At 41.7% G+C, this 27,531-nt stretch overlaps 1 protein-coding gene across 8 annotated transcripts in view; it reads right to left on the bottom strand.

Annotated features, from left to right (window-relative positions):
- Positions 1-27,531, bottom strand: part of ADAM23 (ADAM metallopeptidase domain 23) — a 176,618-nt gene that overhangs the window by 39,010 nt on the left and 110,077 nt on the right. For 7 of the 8 annotated variants that reach the window (XR_013347499.1, XR_013347500.1, XM_077830094.1 and 4 more), the window contains exons 14-21: positions 26,091-26,139; positions 23,319-23,418; positions 13,334-13,405; positions 11,775-11,861; positions 9,939-10,019; positions 4,429-4,479; positions 3,432-3,495; positions 53-158 (exon numbers count right to left, since the gene is read on the bottom strand). Coding sequence is in view for 6 of the 8 variants with exons in the window: in XM_077830094.1 (XP_077686220.1) it covers positions 53-158; positions 3,432-3,495; positions 4,429-4,479; positions 9,939-10,019; positions 11,775-11,861; positions 13,334-13,405; positions 23,319-23,418; positions 26,091-26,139 (610 nt within the window). In the remaining 2 variants the exon portion in view is untranslated. The remainder of the gene's footprint in view (positions 1-52; positions 159-3,431; positions 3,496-4,428; positions 4,480-9,938; positions 10,020-11,774; positions 11,862-13,333; positions 13,406-23,318; positions 23,419-26,090; positions 26,140-27,531) is intronic. The other variant, XM_077830091.1, reaches the window with a different exon arrangement.

Below are 27,531 nucleotides of genomic sequence, written 5' to 3'. Positions count from 1 at the left end.
TAGGCCAATTTCACCCAAAGTATTTAGACCGTTTCTACAAAGCTAAACTTACTGTTTACTGCACTGAATCCATTGGTCTCCATCCTTTCCACAGTTTCCTTTTTTTGTGCCTTCTGTATTAAGCTTCTCATAACAGAATTTGTCAGACCCTGTAGCCTCTTTGATGAAAAAGGGAAAAGAGAATGTACTTTACATTGACAGCAACAAATATTCTCTTCATAAAATTAATGTAAAATATGTAAACAACTGCCACAAGAAAATATAAACACATGACTGAAATTTCATCCTGTGTTTTAATTTATGGAGTAGATTGTGTTTACACAATGAGCGAGGGAAAGAGAGGGAAGAAAAGACAGAATTCTATCAGGCAGCTGAAAAGGGAAAATATTTCCTACCTTATACTCAGATTCCAATATCTGAGCTGAATATCAGTCTGGAGACTCTCTCCCGGTGATTTGTCTAAACAACATCTACCTCGGTGTATATGTTCTTCACTTGAATATTCTGGGGGGGTCTCATTTTGCTCACACTTACATCAGTATTACAGTGGTGCAATGTAACTGTTTTCCTTGCTGTTATTCCTGATTTATACTAGTGTGAGAGTAGAATCAGATTATCTCTCTGGAGCACCAGATATTTGCCTCTCGATGTATCCAGGGAAAGAATTAAGAGGCCTGATTCTCCTCTCACTTACACCAGTGTAAATCAGGAGTAACAGAGTTAAACAGATACAAAACCAACATAAGTGAGAACAGCATAAATCTGAGACTAACTCACCATTTTTCAAAAAGAAAAGGAGTACTAGTGTCACCCTAGAGACTAACAAATTTATTTGAGCATAAGCTTTCGTGAGCTAGAGCTCACTTCATCGGATGCATTCAGTGGAAAATACAGTGGGGGGATTTATATACACAGAGAACATGAACAATGGGTGTTACCATACACACTGTAACGAGAGTGATCACTTAAGGTGAGCTATTACCAGCAGGAGAGCGGGGGGGGAAACCTTTTGCAGTGATAATCAAGGTGGGCCATTTCCAGCAGTTGACAAGAAAGTCTGAGGAACAGTGGGGGAGGAGGGAAATAAACATGGGGAAATAGTTTTACTTTGTGTACAGTCTCTACGTAAAAGAATAAATGGACACAAATCAGACGTTATAACATTCAAAAACCAGTTGGAGAACACTTCAAATCTCTCTGGTCACTCGATTACGGACCTAAAAGTTGCAATTCTTCAACAAAAAAATTTCAAAAATAGACTCCAACGAGAGACTGCTGAATTGGAATTAATTTGCAAACTGGATACAATTAACTTAAGCTTGAATAAAGACTGGGAGTGGATGTGTCATTACACAAAGTAAAACTATTTCCCCATGTTTATTCCCCTCCGCCCCCATCCCCCACTGTTCCTCAGATTTCAGAGTAGCAGCTGTGTTAGTCTGTATTCGCAAAAAGAAAAGGATTACTAGTGGCACCTTAGAGACTAACCAATTTATTTGAGCATAAGCTTTCATGAGCTTGTAGCTCACGAAAACTTATGCTCAAATAAATTGGTTAGTCTCTAAGGTGCCACTAGTAATCCTTTTCTTTTTGTTCCTCAGATGTTCTTGTCAGCTGTTGGAAATGGCCCACCTTGATTATCACTACAAAAGGTCCCCCCGCCCCCCCGCTGGTAATAGCTCACCTTAAGCGATCACTCTCGTTACAGTGTATATGGTAACACCCATTGTCTCATGTTCTCTATGTATATAAATCTCCCCACTGTATTTTCCACTGAATGCATCCAATGAAGTGAGCTCTAGCTCACAAAAGCTTATGCTCAAAGAAATTTCTTAGTCTCTAAGGTGCCACTAGTACTCCTTTTCTTTTTGTGAATACAGACTAACACAGCTGCTACTCTGAAACCTGTCACCATTTTTCAGTGTAAGCAGAGAAGTCCTAACTTTCCTAATAAAGTAGGATTAGATAGAAGAGCCACATTCAATCTAGAACATTTTCCACCTTTCTTCTCTTTAGTCTTTTTGGGTTTCCACACATTAGTATGCTTGCGCTAAGAATAAACCTTTTCAGAGTCTCACCTACCTAAAAAGGCAGGAGCAGCAAGCTGGCTGTGTGGAGGCAGAGCAAACAATAATGGCAAATGGTTGAAAGAGAGGAAAGTAAAGAGAGAACAAAGGCAAAGCCTGAAAAGATGTTCTCAGAATTTGGTCTGCGATGTGACTTTTCTGTGCTTGGGGGTGGACCAATAAACATCCTTCCAGACTCATGGAGTTTATATAAAATTTCTCATTAACAAGCCCTTTAGGCTTTCTTTCATTAAAAATAAATAGTATCTCCATTATTTAGAATGAAACAAAAGTAACCACTAAATACAAAGTATTAGTTACAGCACAGGCACTTACATAGAAAAGACAATCTCAATAATTTAAATTAAAATATAACCTTAGAGTTAGAGAAAAAAAACGTACTGTACTGCCCCCGAGCCGAGGGAAAGGTATCAGGAGTCCACTAAACCTACTGTCCCCATTGTGCTCTGCATTAAATGCACTATACCTTGTGCTGCTTGTGACAGACAGGAAAAGGTAGAAATCTCCTAACGCCACAATGGGTAGGAACATTCTTTTCTCTCTCACAGACCACACACCCCCCACAATCACTTAAGCTGGGATGAATTTGGCACACACAAACATCACAATGGCATGAGTGCAACAGACTGGGACACACTGGTAGTTCACAAAAAGAAAAGGAGGACTTGTGGCACCTTAGAGACTTAACAAATTTATTTGAGCATAAGCTTTCCTGAGCTACAGCTCACTTCATGGGATGCATTGCTGTAGCTCACGAAAGCTTATGCTCTAATAAATCTGTTATTCTCTAAGGTGCCACAAGTCCTCCTTTTCTTTTTGCGAATACAGACTAACACGGCTGCTACTCTGAAAACTGGTAGTTCAGTTCTCCTGTCTTATGCTTAAAATCATTATCCAGTGCATGTCTCACCTGAAGACGATGGAATTGATAGTTATCTGTGTGATTTAGTTTTTAAACACACACATTTATATTAAGGTATATTAACAAATATTCTGAAGACAAAAAATATATTTATTCAAAAATATTAACCTAACGTGCCTGTAGAATTTAGTTTTATATTTTCTGGTGAGTTTCAGCCTGAGTTAGCTGCAGTATATGCTGCTCACCTTACCTATATCTACAAGCACAGCAAATTATCACCACCTGATTCCCAACATATCACAGCACCCAAATACCAAATGACATCACAAGTCACCCATATTATCTCAACAGACATTTTTTCTCTGCTCTACGGTGGAAACTTTTAACTGAAGGAGGAAAGTACAGTAGGTGGAAATACTAATAATACAAACTAAAGAATACATATGAATAAAATATATTTAAGGTAGGCAACGTCAACCTACTAATTCCCCAAATGTATTTGCACTGATTGTCTCTTGTCTTGCATTCTCCATTATAGCAACGTCCCTAAACAAAAATACAACAAATTAGTGAAGGGAAACTGAACATATTACGTTCTTTTTAAAACCAAATGTTGTCCTTCAGCTGTCTTTACAAGTTCTCTTTCATTTTGATTATTATAGTTTATACATGGGGATATACTCTCCTCAATGTTTGTGTTGGGATGGGGGGGAGTGGAAAGTACCTTTATATGCTGAGGGCCTGATTCTCTACTGCACTTCATGTTGTCATTTAAACTAGCCACCGAGCACTGAAAATGCTGCCAAATCACCCACACTAGCGGCAGCATTATACATCCACTTTGCAAGGTGTAAAGGCCTGCATAAGATGCAAACTAATGAAAGAATTGGCCCTTCATTTCTATTAACTTCGATGGAACTAACACCAGTAAATCACTGCAGAGTTATATTAAAATATAAACCTGTACATTTGGGTGCCCACTGATCCTCATCAATCTTGTATTTCTATTTTCTGCAAACTGCCTGCTGGCCAGAAATAAAAATCAGTGGAGAAAGCTGAATTTTTTTAAAGTGATCTGAAAAGGACCAAACTGACTGCATGTAAAACTGAAATTCTCAATGTTAAAAACAGAGCATGGACAGCACAGGCAACATCAGTGCAAGTTTTTTTACACTGCTACAAGTAATATGCCTCAACTTTAGCCAAGAAAGTGAGAGACTAGATCAGTCCCTAGGTCTACACAATGGTCCCCAGAAGGCTGAACAAAACATTGAAGAACTGCAGGGAGAGAGGGATGGATGATAGACTCAAATTTAATAGGTGCTCTGTTTGTCTGCACGAAGTTTGACAAACCCTTAGGATGAATAAACTGAGACGACTGAGTGTATGAAAAAATAAGGAAGAAAAGTAGTTAAGAAATGAAAATTTACACTGGATTCATTATTCATTGATTTGCAAAGGTTTAAAAATGTTACATACCTGATTAGAATCACAAGCATATCCATCTTGTTTATGAAGATTTGATGGGCACTGAACACCAAAAGATAAAAATTCTTGATCAAATTATAACATTTGGAGTTGTAGGACAATAAACAATAAATTATTTAAAAACAAATAGTTGGCATAAAATACATGCAGAGGAACTGTGCAACAGAAGATAGCACTAAAGATGACAAAGGGCCCCAAGGGTTATAATTACTGTGTAAGAAGCCAGAAAAATTAGGTTTATATTTATTAGAAAATAGACTAATAGGATATATGATTGTGGCATATAAAATTCAAAGGAAAAAAAGAATGGAGAAGGCTTATTATGTTTATATAGTATCCAAAATGTGGTAGGTGCTTTACAAACAAATTAAAATGATACAGTAAATGCACCAAAGAGTTCACACTCTACCTACAGAAATGAGAGAACAATACATGGAAACAGGGAGGAAGGAAGACAAAGGTTACACAAGTCACATCACACAGCCATTTAAGAAATATCACAATGCTATTTGACAGTGAAACTCAAACCAAGAGGGAACAGAATGAAACAAAGAAAGAACCAGACAGACACTTAACCCTTACTGGGACCAGCTCCTGGGATCTGCCAATTGGCAGTGATTGTGCATTGGCAGTGATTGTGCATTGTCACAAGACAACTAGCCCAAATCTAACTGCCTATTTTGGTTTTTCTGTTTACTGATTTTATGACATTGTTGGAGACATCAACAGAAATGGCTATGCACTAAATCAGGGGTCCCCAACACGGTGCCCACAGGTGCAACGGCGCCTGCCGGGGCAGTTGTGTGCGCCCACAGGACACTGCACCGCCAAAATGCCGCTGCTGAGCATAGCCACCCGAGAACCACCCGCTGAAATGCCGTCGAGAAGCGTTGCCGCTTCTCAGTGGCATTTCAGCAGCAGGGTGTCTGGCTGCCGCCCCAGTCTTCTGGAAATAGGAAGATGCTATTCCCACAGAAAGGTTGGGGACCACTGCACTAAATTGTCATGAAGTTCATTTTTTTGTTTGCAAGTATTTGTTAGATATAGTTGCTACAGAGCAACAAGTGTCCACAAAAACTACGTTACAGTAATTTTGTATAATCAATTAAAAACTAGGGGCAAATAGCTTTTCCTCTTTAATGTTTTTGATAACAGAATGGTGGATTTGTTAAAAATAGCACAAAAGATTTTTCTGGTGTAGAGAACATTTGTACAGTAACTGGACTTCTTCAAAATGTGTTGTCCACATGCACATTTCACTGAGGCTATGCATGCACCTCAAGAAGTAGAGATCCAAGTCTTTGGGGCCAGCAGTACCCATAGGGCGTGCGTGCACTCTGCAGTCCTCATGCTTTTCTGCAAAAGCATATAAGGGCAAGGCATGCCCACTGCCATTTGGTTCCTTCTGACTGCAGAATCCCATATAAGAGGACTCTGATGTAGAGAAGCTGTAAGCGCAGATTGTGGAACATGCATATGGATAAACATCTCAAAGAACTTCAGTTACTGTATACAGTAATTAACTTTCCTTTCTCTGTTGAACGACTGTCTATATACACATTCCACTGACATGCGTTCTGCTCTTCCTCACATGAGGTGTATACATACCATCACTGGGACGGCCATAAGGACAATCACTTGAAGGAGAACAATTTTAAAATAGGTGACATTTGGGGCATAAAGAGGATGACATTACCCATTTATATATTTGCAGGCGCACTCAGCAATGTCTTCCAAACATCACAAACTGAATGGCTCATAACTTTCTTAAGAAACAAAGCTTCAGTTTTGTCCATATTTAACTTTTCTCAGATGCTACATTTTGACTAACCTCTTTTAACGATGTATCTATTTATTCAGTGTCTGTGGTGAAAAATTTGGGAGTCCATTTTTTAAAATGTCATTTTCCTTCTATTTCTCATACTGGTTTAATCGTTCATATTTGCCTTTTTTACTTAACTTTTCTAAAAGGTGCAGGATTTTTAACCATTTCTGCTACTAAATGCACATAGTTTCTTAGTTGGACTATGACAGCATTCTTCTTGCTTGAGCTTTATTTTTGGCCATCAATCTATTTATGCTGTTAGATTAATTTTTCAGGGCTCTCCTTTTTCTCATGTTATTTGATTATTTTTTTCATTTACACCAGCTGCCATAAACTTAGATCACAATTCTGCCACACTGACTCATATTAAATAGTATCTTACTTTATTAGTATTATTGTTTAACATATATATCGTGGCAGTGCCTACATGCCTCAACTGTGCCAGGGCCCCATTGAATAAGTCATTATACAAAAATATACAAATTAACAGTCTCTATCCTGCAGAGCTTAGTCTGAGAGACAGGCATAATAGGTGGATGAGACAAACAGGCAGACTGGGAGGAGAATGGGGTAACAAAAAATAACTGGATGTTTTAATACAGATTTAGGGCTTATCTACATGGGAAATTATTCTGAGGTAACTATTCCTGACTAACTCGATGTGTGGACACTCTTATTCTGAAATAAGAATCCCTTATTCCAAATTAGCTTAATCCACTTCTAAAGCTTTGGAAGTGTTAATCCACTTTAAATTCACTTCCTATCTTATTTTGGATTAATTTTCATGTGCAGACCAGCAATGTGTGCACAAATCTTCGCCATATATTAGCAATAATCACAATTGCCAAATGGCAGTTTGCTTTATACATTGTGGCAGGGCGAGCTTTGAGAAGGGGCTTGAAGAAGGATAATGTGGTGATTAAGGATTTTGACTGGGAGCTTTTCCCAGGCAAGGTGGTGGCAGGGAAGAAAGTGCAAAGGTGCTTGTGGGAAAAGCAGACAAGAGGGCAATCAAGGCTGGAATCACTGGGAAAGAGAAGGCAGGAGATAGTAGGATGGATAGACAGGGCATGACTAAACAGTGGAAAGTTAGGATAAGAAATTTATATTAGATGTGATGGAAGAGGGGGAGCCAATAAAAGGACTTAAAAAGGGTGGTAAAGGAGTCCAAGTGACAAGCCAGGAAGATGATCTTAGGAATAGCATGTTGAATTAACTTGAGGCCGCAGGCAACAGGGCCAAATGAGAAAGAGGCCCAAATGAAAAATGAAACCAAGAGACAAGGTGAAAGTCCACAATGATAGAGAAAGGAAAGGGCTTCAGAGAAAAGTTAAAAGCTTTGTTTCGGCCAGTAGTTTCAGCTGATGACTGGATACCCACAAAGAGAAAGCCAGGCCAAGATTTTAATCTAATTGTAGGGCAAGAGGTCCAAAGTAGAAAGGCAGACTCTGAGTCGTCATTATCATAAAGATGGTAGTCAAAGTCATGTTTACAGATAAGTTTGCCCAGAGATAGGGTGGATAGGGAGAAAAGGAGGGGGCCAAGGATGCAAACCAGAGGATCCCCCCACAGAAAGAGGGAGAGAGAGGGAGGCAGACCCACTGAACTAGACACTAAAGGAGTGATCTAACAGTCAGTGGGAGAACCATGTGAGGACAGTCATGAAATCCAACAGATGACCAGATTTCAAGAAGAGTGTGGCGGATGGCATTAATGGCAGCTGATAGGTCAAGGAGGATAATGACAAGTTACTGTGCAAGTACATCCACTGGAAACAATGGACCTACTTGCAGAGTAAGATACTATTCAAAATGTGTGTGTGTGGTAGAACTGGATCTAAAATTATTTTAAATTGGATTTGGATCCTTCTTTGTTTGGTGCACACATTTGGCGTGCCAAAGAACATCATGATATTCCTGCTATGTCCTCTTAAGTGAGGATAGGAAGGTGGTTTTAAGGTTTTTCTGTAACACCCATTACCTTAGTATGCAAACACCAACCACCTACTCTCAAGCTGGTTTTCTGTTGCTGCTTACTCTAATACGACTGGTAGAAGAAGCAGAGTATAAGTGCAACTAAAAAGACTAGTTGTCAGAGAGGATATTAGTTACTTTCATACTGCTATTTTTGTTAAACAAAGGAAGCACGAGCAAGGAACCAATGAAGGATGGGATGGGAGAAAGACACAACATGGTGGAAATGGGGAGGACACAGAGTCTATATAGAGGGGGAGAGAAACAAACATGGGGGAGGGAGTTTTCTCATAAACCACAGTCTCTGATCAAAACTCTTTCCCCTACCCTTTCTTTGAAACTAACTTCTTCCACCTGATAAGAGGCGGCTGGTATTTCAGCTCTACTCTGCACTCATTAGCTCTGAGGGATAGATGGGGATGAGGGCATTGCCCAACTCCCTTCCCACAAACTCTGGAGATACCACTGTTGACAGCACTAATCTTGTGCAGTCTTTGTATTCAGGGAACTGCAAGGATCTGATTAGCCTACAATACCTTTCCACTTGTGCATTCTGCAGGACCAGATATAATCTTACTTGTTTTGGGAGCCAGTGTAAATGCCAGATGGCTAGGGCATTATTCTGTTATTTTCTTGTTGCTCACTGCAAGTGTGTGTGGGGAGAGAGGGAGAAGAAATTGAGCACACTGTTCTATCTACATATCTAGAAGTGCTCTAGGATAGGACAGCTTTCATTCTCCACTACAGAGAAATTCTGGCTCTTTGTTAAACAGAAATTGTAATGCTTGCTCTTAAGATAAATACATTAATCAGTAAAGAATAAAAGTTTAATCTTTTCTTTAGTTTTCAGCCAAGACTCCTATAGCCAAAGCCTCTAGGATTCCCTTTGAATCATGTACAGTTTAAGTAGCCCACACCAAAATCACAAACAGCATACTGACTATACTGGTATGAACAGCTAATGGCTTTAATTGCCTGATAAACCTTGAAGTACCATGTTAAATTCTACTCTTATTGCGTGTACTTAATGGAAATTAAGGAGATGAGTCAATACATGAAATGTCAAGGCTCCATTGTGGGTAGAATGAAATATAGCTTTACATGCATACCTTTTCTTTGATACTTTTGCTAAGTTGTGCCCTCACTAAACTCCAGGGAATCCCAATGGGGTTTGAGTAAAGGCAGACAGTCTCTCTGCCGTTATTTCTTTTGATAAGTAATGTTCTGAAACAAATCATTCAGCACAGCACATAAACAGGTTTTATTTTCCTTTCCTTATTTTATACTATATTTGTTTTCTTTCCTTTTTCTTTTCTTAAAGGATTGCTTAGCTTTCTGCTAACATGTGTATACCTACACTGCATCTATAATAAGTGCTTATTGCCAATAACCTGTTTATCAGTTTTAGATATTTTGCTGGGGTTTGTGTCATTCACTCTTCACATTGTTTTATGAGTTTTCCTTTCTCTTTTTGTAACAGAGTTTATGTTTATTAAATAATTGAGAGCAGCCATTTGCTAATCACTAGAACAAAAACCTTCTTCAAAGACACTTCAATCAAAATACATTTTTAATATTTACAACTAATGAGGGAACTGGTCATTTTGAGCCAATGTAGTATCAGCTTGTTACTCAATATATTTAACTGGGATAAAAAGATTATGAAATTGAATAGAGTATACAGAGCGCTTAGGTATACATACCTGACCAGAGTCGCCAGTACAGTACTCTGTAATATCACACTCATTCACTGCATATCGACAGTCATAGCCTCGTGGGAAAAACTAGAAAACAGAGACCATTCATTAAAACTGAGATTATATAATGGCATATTCTGGATTCTTGTTTAGAAATATTGCTCATGTTTCAAAGCCATACTTCTCAATTTTCAAATGAGTCTCAGTATCAACATCCTTTGAGTCTTGCCCACAGAATAACAGAGAGAACAAAACATATCCAGAGGAAGCTTTTGGTACAGAAATAGTGTATGACGAACTCAGGAACCTACATTTTGTAATACTTGTGTACATACACACACACACACACACACACACATTCAAGAAATGCTGAATTATCTAGGAACAGCAAAAAACCCACTGCTAGCTTCTGGTTCAACTGAAAGTGGTGCACACAGTAATCTGAAAAGTATTCTTTTGTGATACATCTCTGCTAGAAATATTTTTCATACCATTAAGACACTATGTGTATAGGAAAAACCATACAGATTTATTTCTGCCGAGAAAATATTGAGACTTTAAACAAAACAACCAACCCACCCATCCATTGGTTTATCAACAGCACATCTGCTTCTACATTATACAGATTAGGTGTATGTTTAATTTAATGGGGCTAAAATAAAGCCCAGAAGCAGGAGACAGTAAAAAAAATATTGTTAATGTTTACCATCAAAGATACTATATCTCAACCCAGTCTCATCCTGTTTCTTTTAATTACATTTAGATAGTTATCTGAGAAATTACTGTCCTAAGTCAAAAGGCAGGTTATAGTCCTGTGATGTTCAGAGACCTAGTTCTCATGGAACAGTTTAAGCCACATCCTTTAGGAATTCTCATCTTTGCTCTGTCTCTAATAACATTTCCCAGATATACTAATAATTCACCATATCCTGTCATAAGCTATGCACAAGACTCCCACTGACTTCATTTGAAATCCTGTGTATGAAATAACAGGATACCAGAGTGTGGCCCAATATTATCACAATGAGACCAGCATCTAAATTATTTTTTTCTAAAGTACTTGCAATCCAGAATTTTGGACCACAAATCACAATATTTAAAAATGAAAAATCAAGTGAGAGGCTGCTTAATATGCCCTTCAATATCTGCTATTGGCAAACTATATCAGAGAAGAAAGCCTTCACTACCTTTTGTAGCAACTATTAGTATTTATCATACTGTGTGGCTTCCAGAGATTTCAGCTGGATGACAAGTAATGCTACCAAAAGTATAAATTCAATTACTTGCCACTGAAGAAGAGAAATGCACATTACAACTTTGCATACTATTAGATCATTGCACCCAAAACACCAAGCAGCTTAAAAATCACTCTACCCATAACACATTTACTTTCAACCATATAAGTAAATAGATAAATAAATGTAATCTGGTTTTAACATTAATCTCAATAACATTTTCAAAGTATTGATCAAGGTTTCAGATATATGAACCATATCAAAGTCAATGAAAGTTTTGTGACCCAAACCAGCACAATATTTTGAAAATTTGGATTAAAATCTTTAACTCCCAAGATTGGTCATAGATGTCGTGGAGGTGGAATTAATCAAATCCAGATGTATGGTATAACACTGTGTGCATTAACAATAGCAACATACACATAATCCCCATCTACTGCCACATTATCTGCAGGTGAGTAATCATGTTATGTTCCTTAAAAACATTTTGATTCAGTATATGTGGCCTATTTCCCCCCACTGTCACCCAGTGTTTGACCTGTATCAGGTTAGACATTAGTTCTAGGGAAGACAGAGAGAAAATAGAAAGAAATGCTGTAAGACTCACAAGACAGGATGTGTTACAGCAGGGTCCATCACTACAGTGAGCTCCATTAGAGAGAGAGCACTTTTTACAGCAGTTTTCATAGCATTCCTAAAGAAAATACATTAAGTGATCTATGAATCTTCCACTCTGGGCATTTTGTCCTTCTCAACCATCCAAACACACCATCCTGTATATCATGATCAGGGAAAGGATTCACTCCTGTATTGATTAGAAAATAAACTAGATGAAAGAATCCTTTACACTATTTAAACATCAAACTAGCAGGGAGACCAGTGTAAAGAATTCTATAGCAGCAACCAAATCCTGGATTTGGGACTATTAAGAGAGACAGTGCATATCTTCTCAAACCTGTCTGAGGATGAGGTTCCACCATGGACTCCATGCCAATGTAAGCTATTGAGGCAGTTTGCACGCACTAAGGATTCACCCCTAAGAGAACTAACTATATATACAATTATTTACAAAAGAACTAAAGGAGCCTAAATAAAGATCTGCAGGTGCAGACTTGGACAAAGCTAAAGGCTCCCTGAATGCATTTTGGAGTGGAAGAGAAGGAACTGAGGCTGCACTACCTAATATAGTCTTAGGCACTGAACATTCAATACAGATAGAGGGTGCATGTGTGCAGCCCCAGATGACAAAGCTTTGGGAACATGTTCTGTTCCTGAAGCACTAAGAGAGAGAGTTCACTACAAGTGAGAATGAACAGAGACCTTGAAGTATAATTACCAAGCTCAAGTGGGAACCCTACCAACCCCTTTATTCTATGTCAGCTTGATCTTTATATAACTCCCTTCTTTCCCTCTCTTTCATAATTTCTCTGTCTCAGGGCCAGAGCCAAAATCCCTCCATATCTACGTCCATACCCAGAACAAGGTGAGATAAGAGGCAAGGAGGAGGAGTTCTCTCTTCTGTCTGGAGCTGCATGCCACTCTGCCCTGCTCTAGCTTATTGCTCCTCTTTCCTTGCGCACTTATACATGGTGTAATGTTGTTTTACCCAGGCCCCATCATCATGGTCCCCGCTGCTCACAGGGTTCAGCCAGTTCCACACTACCTTTAAGAGGCACTTTCCTGAGGCAAGTGTGGGGTGGAGTGGGGTGGGAAAATAGGAAAGGCAACAGGTTTTTTCTGTATTTGTAAGATTGAGCATAACACAGTGTAGCAGAAACAAATATTTTCTCGTTAGGGAACATATTCTTCCTCTTTTACAGAAAGTTGACTAATACAATTCTCTGATCAAAGTTGTCCCATAAGACAGGCAGCGTAAATTCAATACAAAATTCTTTCTTTTTCCATTTTTAACATCCATATAAAACTTTTGCTCAATACATTAATGTGAGCAGGGGCTGCAAGAACAGTGCATAAGAACATTTTAAAAAGAAAAGGAGTACTTATGGCACCTTAGAGACTAACCAATTTATTTGAGCATAAGCTTTCGTGAGGTGAGCTGTAGCTCACGAAAGCTTATGCTCAAATAAATTGGTTAGTCTCTAAGGTGCCACAAGTACTCCTTTTCTTTTTGCAAATACAGACTAACACGGAACATTTTAAACTTACCATTCGGAAACCACAATCACATTCTTCTCCTGCTTCTACATATCCATTTCCACATTCGGGAGTTTCAAACAACTGAGAGACACACAAAGAATAAAACCATTGTGAAAAATGATGGAAGCTAGCAACTGACTCAACTATGCCTTTAAGGAACAAACCCTCATCACAGTGCTTCTAAGACACCACTTCAGAGAGAGGACACCCAGAGCTACTCCTCAGGGAGTGCAAGTAGCAATGCAGCCCCTTGTGCAGCTAGCTGGCCAATTGTTCAGGAGCACAAGGTGTGTGGGCTACTTGTATCCTTTCCTGTGCTAATTGGGGAGCAGCTGTGAACAATCTGGCCTTGACCTGGCACTGACTTTTACTAAAAATAACCATGACAAAATGGGGAGAGAAAGAGTCCAGGGAAAGCGTCCTGCCCTGCTGTGGCTGGGAGCTAGAAGGGACCCCAGCCTGCGGTGGCTGTGGAGCTGCAGGAGATTGCCCACTGCACGGGCACTGGGGAGCTCTGGGGGATTCCCCTCCCCCAGGCTGGGGAGCTTCCAGGGATCTCCCGCCACCCGTGAGGACTGGGGAGCTCCGGAGGGTCCCCCCAACCCTGGAAGCTGGGGAGCTCTGGGGGTTCCCCCACTGCTGGTGGTGGTGGTGGCTGGGGAGCTGCCGGGGGTCCCCCACCGGTGGTGGCTGGGAAGCTTCAGGGGTCCCTTGCCAGCAGCAGAGTCTGGGGAGCTCCTGAGTATCCCCCACCACCCGTGGGGACTGGGAAGCAAGGGGGACCTCCATGCCCATGGAGACTAGGGAGTTCCAAGACCCCTGCCACTCTGGGAGGTGTGGGTACCCTGCAGCTCCCAGCCGCTGTGGGCTGAAGTCACGGAGGTCTAGGGTGACCAGATCATAGAATCATAGAATATCAGGGTTGGAAGGGATCTCAGGAGGTCATCTAAGCAGGACAAACCCCAACTAAATCAAACCCCAACTAAATCATCCCAGCCAGGGCTTTGTCAAACCTGATCTTAAAAACTTCTAAGAAAGGAGATTCCACCACCTCCCTAGGTAACACATTCCAGTGTTTGACCACCCTCCTAGTGAAAAAGTTTTTCCTAATATCCAACCTAAACCTGCCCCACTGCAACTTGAGACCATTACTCCTTGTTCTGTCATCTGCTACCATTGAGAATAGTCTAGATCCATCCTCTTTGGAACCCCCTTTCAGGTAGTTGAAAGCAGCTATCAAATCCCTCCTCATTATTCTCTTCCACAGACTAAACAATCCCAGTTCCCACAGCCTCCCCTCATAAATCATGTGTTCAAGATGTCCCAATTTAATGGGACAGTCCCGATATTTGGGGCTTTTACTTATACAGGTGCCTATTACCCCCCACACTCAGTCCCTATTTTTCATACTTGCTATCTGGGCACCCTTCGGAGGTCTGCGGAAGTCATGGAGTCCATTACTTCCACAACCTCCATGACCAAATCTTATGATACTTATGATATTATGAAGTCACCGTGTGTTTAAGGATCTGTACTATGAGGATCTGTACTATGTCCTTGCCTCATCCTCCTTGTGTTAAAGAGAAAGGAATGGTACCTGCATGTCTGTTTCTTAACTAGGACAATTGTTATCAGCCCTTCAGTAGAGCTTGCCCAGATATAACTGTATCCTAGATAAGTTGGAGAAAACCGGTTTTCACTACAGAGTGCTATGGTTTGGAGCAGTGGAATTTCTCCAGAATGGTAAACAAAGAAACCAGGTTCTAGTACTAGCATTTAATAACACAGAAACATAGGGCCTCACAGAAACTAAATATGCTTGGGGAAGGAAAGAAGAATAAAAGGTCATGATTTCACAGGAAAGGGGATCTTTTTGACTGTGGGACCAGCCCAGGCTGAAGGAAGCTGGCTACAGAGGCAGATGAGACTTTGTTTCGAAGGAGAACCCATGTTTATATAGGGGATCCTGGATACCTTAGAGTGGCGAGGAAACTGAGGCAAAGTTTCACATGCAGGTGTTTCTTATTTTGCCTAGATTCTGTCTCTCTTGTGCTGTTTAAGTAAAGACAAATTGTTTTTAGAAATCCTCTTTACAAAGTCTGTGTCTGTCTGCTTCAATTATCATATGTTCCTGAAGTGGTAAACTGTAACCGGAGTGCCCACAAGGCTGGCGGTCTTGGAAAGGGTGAGCATCTGCAAATGGGGAGTCTGGGGTAACCAACACTAGTCTCAGGGTGTAGGCAGTTGGACTGCAGGGTCTCAGCTTAGCCAGAAGGTGGTGCTAGATGGAAGATCTGCATCCTAAGAGTGCTCCTACAAATTCAGAACCATAGGCAGTGTCTGGACTCTTCTCAGCCTCAGGAAATCTTAAAAGCACAGATGTCCAGTGATGTGACCCAACACAGCAGCCTGGTGAGTGTCCAGAAGGGGAAGTTTGATCAGGGTTGTGACACACCTAGACAGTATATTTGCCAATGAAGATAAGCGTGGAAGATAGGGTTGCCAGGTGGTCCAGTTTTCAACCGGAATGCCTGGTCGAAAAGGGACCCTGGCAGCTCCAGTCAGGCAGTTAAAAGTCCAGTTGGCACGGGGCTGGCAGGCTCCCTACCTGGCTCCGCATGGCTCCCAGGAAGTGACGACATGTCCCTCTGGATCCTAGGTGTAGGGGCGGACATGGGGGCTCTGCACGCTGCCCCGAGCGCTGGCTCCACAGCTCCCATTGGCCGTGGTTCTTGGCCAATGGGAGCTGCGGGGGTGGTGCCTGCAGACTGAGGCAGCATGCAGAGCAGCCTGGCTGCACCTCTGCCTAAGAGTTGAGAACCATGTTGCTGCTTGTGGGGAGCCGCTTGTGGGGAGCCACCTGTGGGGAGCATTGCCTGGAGCCTGCACCCCAAAAACCCTCCCACACCCCAATCCCCTGCCCCAGCCCTTAGCCCTCTTCTGCACCCAAACTCCCTCCCACAGCCTGCACCCCGAACCCCCTCTTGCACCTCAACCTCTTGCCCCAGCTCTTAACCCCCTTCCACAATTCGAACCCCTCAGCCCCGGCCTGGAGCTCGATCCTGCATCCCAAACCCCTCATTAATAGCCCCACCCAGAGCCCACACCCTCAGCCGGAGCCCTCACTCCCCGCCCTGCACTCCAACCTCCTGCCCCAACCTGGATCCCCCTCCCTCACCCTGAACCCCTCATTTCTGGCCCCACACCAGAGCCCACACCCCCAGTCCAGAGCCCATACTCCCTCCCACACCCCAACCACCTGCCTCACCCAGGAGCTCCCTCACCCACCTCCAGCTGACACCCTCACCCCCTCCCGCACCCCAACCCCCTGCCCCAGCCCAGTGAAAATGAGCGTGCACCAGAGGATGGGGGGGATAAAGTGAGCGGGGGCAGAGCCTCAGAGACAGGGCATGACAGGACCTTGCAGGAGGGGCAGGCAAGGGTGGCAGGGCAAGGGTGTTTGGTTTTGTGCAATTAGAAAGTTGGCAACCCTAGTGGAAGATGGGGTCTATTACAGTTTATTGATTTTACTCATGAATAGGAAAATAGCAATCAAGGAACATCCCACAAGCAAAGGATGTTCTGTGTGTGTTATTCAGCAGTTAACATATGATGAGACAAATCAATATGAATAAATATTGCTAAATAGCTATTCCCAGGATCCAAAGAAATAGTAATCTACACTGGCTATTTACTCTTCATTCTGCAAACAGAATAAGTCCCATGATTAAAAAACAATAGATAAATCAGCTCTTCGATAATTATGGAAGTTATATTTTGTTTTCTGTTTCAATGGTAAGCAACAGCAGATATCTGAGCCTGGGTTTTAATAATGTGCCCATCATACCAAATTAAAACACCACTCAGCCTCCCCTAATTGAGGATACTAGTATCCTGAGGATGGTCTTAGATTCCAATCTCCTGAGGGGCAGTATATCCCACGACCCACTGAGCCACCACAGTGGTCATTAACAGTTTTGATTTTCATTTTGTGTAACTTATTTGTAAACTATTATATTTAATTGCTGCATTTGTCAGTTCCTAATTTTTCCCCATTTCCATCTCTTAACTCCCCCTTGCTGTTACATCTATTGCAACACCCACTGGTAGATGCAAGACAACAACACATCTGCAGGTTTCCTTACTGCTGAGTTTTACAAATGTCAGTGATTCAGGAGTCATATAAATCAACTTAATCATTCAGGGTCACTTTAAAATTCCTCTTGTCCAATTTTTCATTTCTCAATGATTTTTTGTTGACCTCTAGAATATATCTCCATCCTTTGAGTGCAGTAAAGTGACTTCATTAAACCTGTACAAGACACAAATTGCTCCGCTAGCTCTCAAAACATAGTAATTTTTTTTAGCAGAAGCTATGATGATTTTTACAGCTCTGCCATTTTACAAAGTAATTATTTTTCAAAAGCATTTCCTACTTTTGACATTTTGTAATAGTTATATTATAAAAACCATAACAATAACAAGAGATTTGACGTTAACAGGGATATATCAATCACTAGAATGCTACTGAATGTCCGAGGTACATCCAGGTACCTGTTTGCCTGTTGTTTTGCTAAATGTAACAAACATAATATGACATTTCACTGAACTCTTCTTCGGATACTTTTTTGGGGAAAAAGAGATGGACAATTTTAAAATATTGCTCTGATGAAAGATTCAAACACATTTTTCTCTTTTACAGAAACTATTTAGCTAATTGAAAGGGGCTATAGTTTCCAGCATTAGAGGCTGAATGAACACTGAACTGCCTTACACACAGTCCTTCACTAATAAAATGTAAGCATGATTTAGAATAACTATTCTTCTCTGTAAAAATATGAAAATTAAAAGATCACTTTTCCCCCTACAAGTCATCAGTATTGCTGTACTGACTGCAAGATCTTCTGCTCTTGCTCTGAACCTGAAAATCAGTTTTCCATTATACAATCATCTCCACAAATGTGCTTCAGCCATTCTCCAGGGAACATTTTCACTGGAGTAAGAGGGATTCTGGTCTCCATCTTCAGTCAACTGAAGATTTACTCATGTTCATCCATTAGTCAACCATAATCTTCCTATGATCACAATCACCATGACGTGCTTTTTTTTTTTGTCTCCATATTCATTCAATTTTACAGTCATCTATATGCGAAGGCTGCTAAAGATGTAAAATATAAAGGTTTTGGGTTTTGTTTTGTTTTCTGTAACTTGGGAAAAGCAAATGTCTATGCAACAATAAAATCAGATCTTTTCAATTAATGGAGATCAGGGAGAAGTATACACAATGAGATAGATAGCATTTAGTCTCATTTGGGATTAAAATCGCCAAGGCTGACAACTTGGTAAAATGCCAGACTACAGTCTCAATTAGTTTTACAAAGGAAATATGGATTGTTTTTACCCTACTTTGGGTTTAACAGGGTGGGAAACTACTGTTGTCTGTCAGAAAAAAATTGTTGCTTTGTTGAGTTGTAAAAGGGCAAAAGGAGACTGGATGGATAAGAAGATTGATAAAAGAAATGGAGGTTACTTACCTGTAACTGGAACTTTGAAATGTGTGGTCCCTATCTGTATTCCACACATTGGTACACGTGTGCTCCATGCACCCGAGACTGGAGATTTGTAGCAAGTAGTGTCTGTTGGTCTACGTAGGTGAAGTTGTTCTCCTCATGCTCCAAACCGAGGGCATAAAGGGCAGCGTGGAGCGATGCCTTCTCTTACCTGGAATCAGATGGGCTCCAACACACAAGGAAGGAGGGGCGGGTAGTGGAATATAGAGAGGAACCACACATCTCCAAGAACCTCCAATTTCAGGTAAGTAACCTCCATTTCTTCGAGTGCTGATCCCTACGCATATTCCACATGTGGGAGATTGGTAAGCAGTATTCAGACAGGCAGAAGGTGCGAGAATGCAGTTGGTATAGATGTCTGTAATGCTGCTGTCTCCAAAGCTGCACCTGCTGAAGTGATCTAGACTAGGGCACATGTTTCATTAAAGGTGTGGATAGGGCTCCAAGCAGACGCCTTACAAACATTCAGTATTAGTACTTCTCAAAGAGATATCATTGTGGTTGTTCATGCTCTCTTGTAGAATGGGCCCTCAACCTGTCCAGGAGAGGAATACGTGCCAACAATAGAATGATGTTTCCAGAGATCCACTTACAGAATCTCTGGACTGATAACACTTGTCCTCCTGGTCGCTCTGCTATTGCAACAAACAGTTTTGGTGTTTTTCTAATTGGTTTAATTCTTTGCTGATTCTTTATTGTTTATAAAAGACGCCGGTCGTGTCTTTGAACCCTCTACGTGGTGGTTTGTAAGGGCGGTGGTCTCAGCCTTTTTGTGGTGTTTTCTCTTCGGGGTTGGGGTGTAAATACCCAGGGAGCAGAGAATCATCCTAGAGCCCTTAAGCGAGTGTAATGACATGTCAGGCTCCTCACTGAAGAGATTAAACTCAAAGGGCAAGTCCTTGATGGCAGCTGTTCTCAACTGGGATCTGCCAGCCGGTTTAAGGGGGCTGTGAGGCCCTGCGGCTGTGAGGCCCTTGCGGGGCTGAAACTGGGAGCGGAGCCGCAGGGCAGAAGCTTGGTGCCCTGGCACTCCCAGCAGAGCTGAAGTTAGGTGCCCCAAGCCTTGGCACCCTCGCGGGACTGAAGCTCAGCACCCTGAGCACCCACAGGTCTGACACAGGGAGCAGTCCACACTGCCCTTTCTGCCCTCGGTTTGAAGCACGAGGAGAGCAACTGCAAATGGACACTATTTGCTACAAATCTCCAGTCTCAGGCACATGGAGTGCATGCATATACTCACGTGTGGAATAAACAGAAGGACCAGCATTCGAAGAAGACTACACAACTTTATAACTCTATGTTGCCAATTCAAACCCAATCTACGTTGGTAGTGACCAAAAGTTGTTAATGGCCTATGTGACGCAAGTTATTGATTTCTGTCCAGTTCATAATGCAATAATGGGCACCCTTCCCAACAGCAAAAGGCACAGAGGATTGACTGGACATGGAGCACTAACTACCCGTGTGTCTACACCTGGGTTTGTTTTACACGATTTTTGGCTTAAAAGGATAGGGCACTACTGTTGAATGAGGCTCCAAATGGACACAACTATCTACTTATGAGGATTACATTAGGGCCTAAATTATTATCTGAGCACGAAGAACTCACTGAAGACAAGTTTTAAATTTCCCTAAAAAATGGTTATCTATCTTTTTGTAACTGTTGTTCTTCAAGATGTGTTGCTCTCGTCCGTTCCATTCTACGTGTGTGCGTGCCTGTGTGCACAGTCATCAGAGATTTTTGCCTTAGCAGTAACCGTAGGGTCGGCTGTAGTGCCCTCCTGAGTGCCACGCTCATGCATTGGTATATTAGGCACTGCCGACCCTACACCCTCTCAGTTCCTTCTTGCCGGCAACTCCAACAGAGGGGTAGGAGAGTGGGTAATGGAATGGACATGAGCAACACATCTCGAAGAACAGTTACGAAAAGGTAGGTCACCGTTTTTTCTTCGAGTGCTTGCTCATGTCAATTCCATTCTAGGTGACTCACAAGCAGTATGCTCGTAGGTGAGCTCAGGGTTCACAGCTTAGCGACTTGCACTACTGCTCTACCGAAGCCAGCATCATTGCAGGTCTGCTGGATAAGTATGTAATGGGACGTGAACATGGGGATAGATGACCAGGTGACCGCCCTACAGATGTCCCAGGTAGGCATGTGGGCTAGGAAAGCTGCCAAGGAATCTTGCACCCTGGTTGAATGGGAGGTTACTATCGCTGGAGGCGGCACCTTTGCCTGATCGCAACAGCAGCATATGCAGGCAGTGATCCAAGAAGAAATTCTTTGAGCAGACACTGGACAACCTTTCATCCTGTCGGCCACCATGACAAACAATTGCATCAACTTGCGGAATGGCTTGGTCCTTTCAATGTAGGAGGCTAGCATCCTCCTGAAGTCTGGGAAATGCAATCTATGTTCCTCCACTGACTTATGTGGCTTGGGAAAAAAGGCAGGTAAGTAAATGTCCTGGCCCATATGAAACTGCGAGATCATCTGGGGCAGGAAACCTGGGTATGGCCGCAGCTGTTCCTTGTCTTTATAGAAGACCATATAGGGCGGTTCCAAGGTAAGTGCCCTAATCTCGGAGACCCAGCAGGCGGATGTTATCGCAACTAGGAACACGACCGTGAGCTGTGACAGCACAAGATTCAGGTCCCATGGCAGAACAGGGACCCTGACATGCAGTTAGAGGCACTTGAGGAACCTGACAGTCATGTCTTGGGTAAAAACCGACCTACCCTCAAGCAGCAGACAGAAGACCGAAATAGTGGCCAAATGGACCTTGATAGATGAAAGGGACAGGCCTTGGCGCTTGAGATGCAGAAGGTAATCCAGGATCAACCACAGTGATCTAACCACAGTGATCCGCTCGCGCCAAATACTTTATCCTGAAGAGGGATGGGGAAGGGGGGGGGACGGCCATGAACTGCAGGGTGTAGCCCAAAGATATTATGTCGAGTACCCAATGGTCTGAGGTCAGCTGCAACCAGGCCAACCAGAAGGGGCACAGGCAGTTGAGGAAAGAGCTGGGTGGTGGATCCTGGGAAGTGACTGGGGTGCTGTCCTCAGGCGAATCCTTAAAACACCCATTTCTAGTTTCCTTGGCCTCTGGAAGAATCAAGCTGGACAGAGGAATGGGAAGACAAAGGGTGACGCTGTTTAAATTCTTTGTCTCTGTCCTTCTTCCTGTAGGAGCTGGACTGAGGGATACACCAGGACCTTGATGGAGGCGGAGGGGGACTGAACAGCTTTCTAGCCTGCAGAGTGGTGTGTAGGCCCACAGAATGGAGGGTGACATGGGAATCTTTAAGGCTGTGGAGCTGTGCATTGAAAAGAGCTCAGAAAAGAGCCTACTTGCTCTTTGGCCCCCAGGCTCACTTCGGGCACAGATGATCCTACTAGGGGACGGGATCCTCTGCTGCTCCCAGGGTCCAACCGCAGCGGTACTGCCAAGAAGCTCTGGGGCAGGCACGTAGTCTGACACAGGTCCTTTGCCTGAAGCCCCCTTCTTCTGCAGTGCCTGGCAAACCCATAGACTTCAACTGCTTCTTAGGCGCTGGGGAGGGGGAACAATGCCAGGTGGATTCCGTTGCCAGTGGCGCTGACGCCAAGCATGGAGTCAGATCAAGAAGGCTCCAAGGGAAGACGAAGAGCAGCCTCCGTGAGGAGGGCCCTCAAACAGATATCCTGCTCCTTCTGAGTTTGAGGGCCAACATTTTGCAGATCCTGCACTTATCCTTTCTGTGGGACTCCCCCAAACTCTTTAAACAGCTTTCATGGGGGGGGGTGTCACTAATGGGCATCGGTCGGCTGCATAATGAACATGGCTTAAAGGCTGGGGAATGGGACATGCCCCGCTCTGAGGCGAAGTCCCAACTGGGGCTCTAACTCCTAAACTACTACTCTAACACTTAACATATAGGTCTAGCTAAGTACTGATCAACTAACAACAAAGGAGACAGAACAATGGACTGTAAGAACCACTAATGATCTTGCAATGTAAGACAAGGTGCTCTGACCAACCATCACGGGCGGTAAGAAGGAACTGAGAGGGCATAGGGTCGGCAGCACCTAATATACCAACGCATGAACACGGCACTCAAGGGGGTGCTACAGCCGACCTTACGGATACCGCTAAGGCAAAAATCTCCGACGATTGTGCACGTGGGCGCTCATGCACCTAGAATGGAATCGACATGAGCAAGCACTCAAAGAAGAATAATCCTTATTAACTGAAATGACTGCTAATGAGGAAGAAGATCCATAAAGCTACAAGTAAAAACCAGAAAAATCTGTAATAGCCCAATGGAATTTGAATAAAGCTTTTGAGGGAAAAGAAGGTTCAATGAAACCATTTAATCTTCACTGCAGTGTCTGATAGTCAACGGATGTCCTGACAGTGGCTTCATCCTCTAAGTGAAATTACCTTTGTTGGCCTGTTGAAAAGACAGGCACCTCCCCCTCTGAGTAAAAATTCTTTGTATTCTGCAATGCTGCATCTTGAAAATTTTCTGGAGTGGTAAACCCTAAAATGACAAAGAATCAATTGAGTAAATACCTCACTGAACCCAGTTACTAGAGATGAAAATTATAACCCTCCTTTGAGCTGCTCTAATTTTTTTTTGCTACAAGAGAGATATACAACAGTCAGAGCAATGACAGCAGCTCAGTGGGAGTCCTTCATGTTTTGAAAAACAAAACAAAAAAAATCAAGCATTTTAACACTGTTTTGTATTTTTTTAAAATTACATTTCTCTCTTTACTATATGAATCCATAGCAAGGATGCAACAGCGTCTCTATAATCTTCTTAATAATTTAACATTCTCTATGCCAACTGAATAGTTACCACGTTCCTTCTCACTAAAAGAATCCAATGTGGTGGTACCATATATTTGGAGGCTGACTGATTTTTCACTTCAGCTCCTGGATGGATTGCATCCCAGATCTTTCTCATTTCTTGCTGATTGTTTAAGATAGCCTTCTCTGTTGAAGATCAGTGACTCTGGATTAATTTTTAACACAAAAAGGTATCTCCACTGCAAAAAGTTGGTGTTCCTTTTGTCCAACACCCAACTCAAAGATCCGGGGGGAATCCTATTGGATATTTTTATGCTTCACTAAATAGGTGCTAGACAACTTCAAATCTGGGAGGAAGGATAGATGAGCCAGACAGCTCACATCAAAGTGACCAGTGGCTGAGTAGTCAAAGCTGAAGAAACTATGCTCACTCTGTAGTATAGTAGCTGTAGGATCTAGCATCTACAAGGCATGCTTAGGCTGTGACAGAAGAGTCTACCAGGATCAAAGATGAGACCTTAGGCCCCAGTTTCACAAGCAGTTGATTAGAAAAGGAGAATTTAACAAAACCTGGCAGCTCCTGAGCTCTATTTTAGAAAAAAAGAATTAGGCAGGCCTGTTCCACGAAGGAGGAAACCCTGCTCATACCCAGATATGCTTCCCTCTCAGATTTTACTAACACTCACCAATCATTTAGCTAGAAATTGAAAAAAAAACACCCTCCATCTTGAGAGCAAAACCATAGGTATCTGGTGCTGTTGCCACTATATATAAAAAAAAAAAAGGCGGCGGGATCTGGTGCCAGTGCTGACTCAAAATGAAAAAAATAACAGTATAATTTCAAGAGTCAATAACAATATTTAGAACACCCCCGGAACAAATGTGTGCAAAAATAATGTTTTGAGTTTGAAATCGTATGTTGTAAAGTGCATTTGAAGTGACAAACTAAAAATTAAAGAAGATTGTCCAATTGAATTTATCTAAGATGTCTGTTACTTCAAGTGCTGGACTTCTACTGTTTGCTGCATGGATAACATGAGCCTCTGAGCTAAAAGAGAGGCCAAAGCAGACTGTACAGTTTAGGGTTCACTCTATTTAAAATAGTATGGTAAGACACAAAGTGATTATTCTTTTTTAGAAAAACCATCAAGACTTGGGTTGAAAAAGTTCCAATAAAATGTCCCAAGCCAACCCATAAACTTCAGGCATTATATTTCATTGTAGTCATTTACCACTGTATGCCATTTTTCACAGATGTAGGTGTAAGCTGGTAACTTTCTTCACCAGTCTGGGGAATTATCAGCCATGCCCAAATCAGTATTTTGCCCTTACATCCTGGTTTCATTTATTATCCAACCAACAAACTAACCTTCCAGCTGGGGCCTTCTACCCAGCCACAACTCCCAGGACTTCCCATCTACATCTAGAGTCTCCCTTCCCCAGCAACTACTGGGGGAGCCTGCAGCTTCTCTCTGTAGTTAGCCCCTTTCTCAATCAACCCCCAGATTCCTGCAGCTCTTTATAGGGAACTCCTGTTCCATTTTCAGCTGCATCTGATTAGTGAACAAGGATGATTGGCCGCTGGCCCTTAAAGGGAAGGACCACCCTATTATAGTACAGATATTAGCATCCTGGCAAAACTCCAGTTTGGATTATACATTCTGCTTACCTAAATTTTCACTGCAGTTTCAATTGGAAAAGTTATTTTCTTACTACTTATCCTAAACTATTGTGTAGTATTATTGTGTTTTGTTAAATACCTATTTTGTTCCTTTCCAAAACTGACTGCACTTCAGTAGTGGGTACAGTGGTTCCTATATACAATTTTAAACATTTACAAAAATGTTGGCATCCTTTTGGTATGGAAGAGATATATGAAGATAATTTTAACTACTGTCTGGAAAACTAAGAATAAAAAACTGGACATACCAAAACAGTCAGTACAAATTCTCAGATTTTTTTCTCTTCAGAAAGTTTGGGTTGAAGTAGCTCAGCTATGAAATCTGGTTTTGCAACATTCAGTCTTTGTTCCCTTCCATTTTGTCATTCTACACAGCAGGCATTAGTGCTGCCTGTTCTCTCAAAACTAGAGATTTGGTATCTCTTCTCTTATAGAGACACTGAGCAAGGGGAGGCAGAAAGCCCTATGAGCTCCCCCATGAACTCCACTCTAAAAATATAAACTAGAATCAAAACATCCCATGTTACGAGTCAATGTTATGTTCCTTAATTTCTGTATGTTTGAGTTGTTCAGCACAAATGTTTGTCCCCACTGCTAATGTACTAGCTTTTCATCTAGTGCTGAAACAGATTTCTGATGCTCAACAAATAAATACTTATGTCACACTGTGCACTCTGATCTCATCTCCAAAGCCCTCAGTTACTGATTTTACAGCATACCCTGTTTCCTCCATGATGCAGCCACCCCAGGATTCTATGCAGTCACATTCTTCTCAGACAAAACCAAACATACAAAAGAAAGAAGGAAATTTGTTATAAATATACTGGCAGCAAAAATAAAACTTTATATATAAAGAAGGTTTTAATTAGTATATATTGCGGTCAGATGGCTGTTTATCATAACAGAATGTAGCCTTAAAACTGGAATGTTCTTGTGCATATGACAGATAGATTTTTGTTCCATCTGCTTTGAATTATTAACAACAACATCCCAATCTATCAATCAACTTATGTTCTTTGCATATAGAGCAGAAAGTGGTTGAATGAAAGGCGTTTATACTAGCTACATCATCTAAGTCAACAATAACTTATTTGTTAATTAAAAATACAGGAGTAATGTTAATCAAAGTAAAAATGTCTTACAATTTGTAAAACAAGAATTATATAGTGCGGACAAGAATCTGTTAAAAAAATACTCTATTCTGGATACCTCTGCAAACATTCAGTATTTCTGAACACAGAATAACCACATGTCATTTGGTAGAATTTGCTTCTTTTCTAGCCATGTTATTTATACCTTGATCACTTTTCCATTGTTAGGCTATTACATCTGCTTGCTGGGTAATGCTACTAATGCTTGTACTTCTACCACCACTTTCAAAAATGACGTTGAGACTCAATTTACTTGTTACTCTCTGCAAGACATACCTAAAACAAGGATACAATTTCTTATTTTTCCTTAAAAAAAAAAAAAAGAGTATTAACCCAGCCCAACAATGAGAGGAAAGGTGCTCCTGACTAGATTCTACTGCTTTCTGAAGGATTTGATGACATCTCCAGTACACAACATATATCAATAGTTATCACACAACAGTACTGGAGATAGAATAGGAAATAACTGTGCTAAGTAAAAGGAAATAATGCTGTATCTCAGATACATGGTATGGTAACTGCTAATTAATCGTGACCACATAATAGTGAAAGGAATACTGCTTTGACAAATATTTTGTCTTGGATGAGAAAAACTTGGACAAGCATGTCTGACATATTCAAAATTGGGGCCTCATCCTGGACTCCTTGGGTCAAATTCAGAAGTGATACTTAAGGTGATGAAAGTTAGATACTCAGAGCCAAATCCAAAGCCCGCTGAAGCCAATGGAAAAAACTCCAAATGGAAGTCAATGGGCTTTGGATCAGGCTCCCCAGAAGTACTTACACCCACTCTACTCATGTGCTGTAGTGTTTAAGCTGGGCTAATTCACCTGCCATGGAGCAGAAGATGTAAAAAAAGATGTGAGTTAAACTACCATCGTCCAACATTAATTTATATTTTCTTGCACTTCTTGGAGTTTAAGTTAGACTCCTTTGCACATAGATTCCATGTGACTTAATTACATCTATTCTACTTAAGTTATAGGTAAGGGAGTCTGAGTGCAAGGGG

Source organism: Eretmochelys imbricata, chromosome 11, assembly GCF_965152235.1.
Source record: "Eretmochelys imbricata isolate rEreImb1 chromosome 11, rEreImb1.hap1, whole genome shotgun sequence".
Classification (NCBI taxonomy): Eukaryota; Metazoa; Chordata; order Testudines; family Cheloniidae; genus Eretmochelys; species Eretmochelys imbricata.
This window is presented reverse-complemented; position numbering and strand designations above follow the sequence as displayed.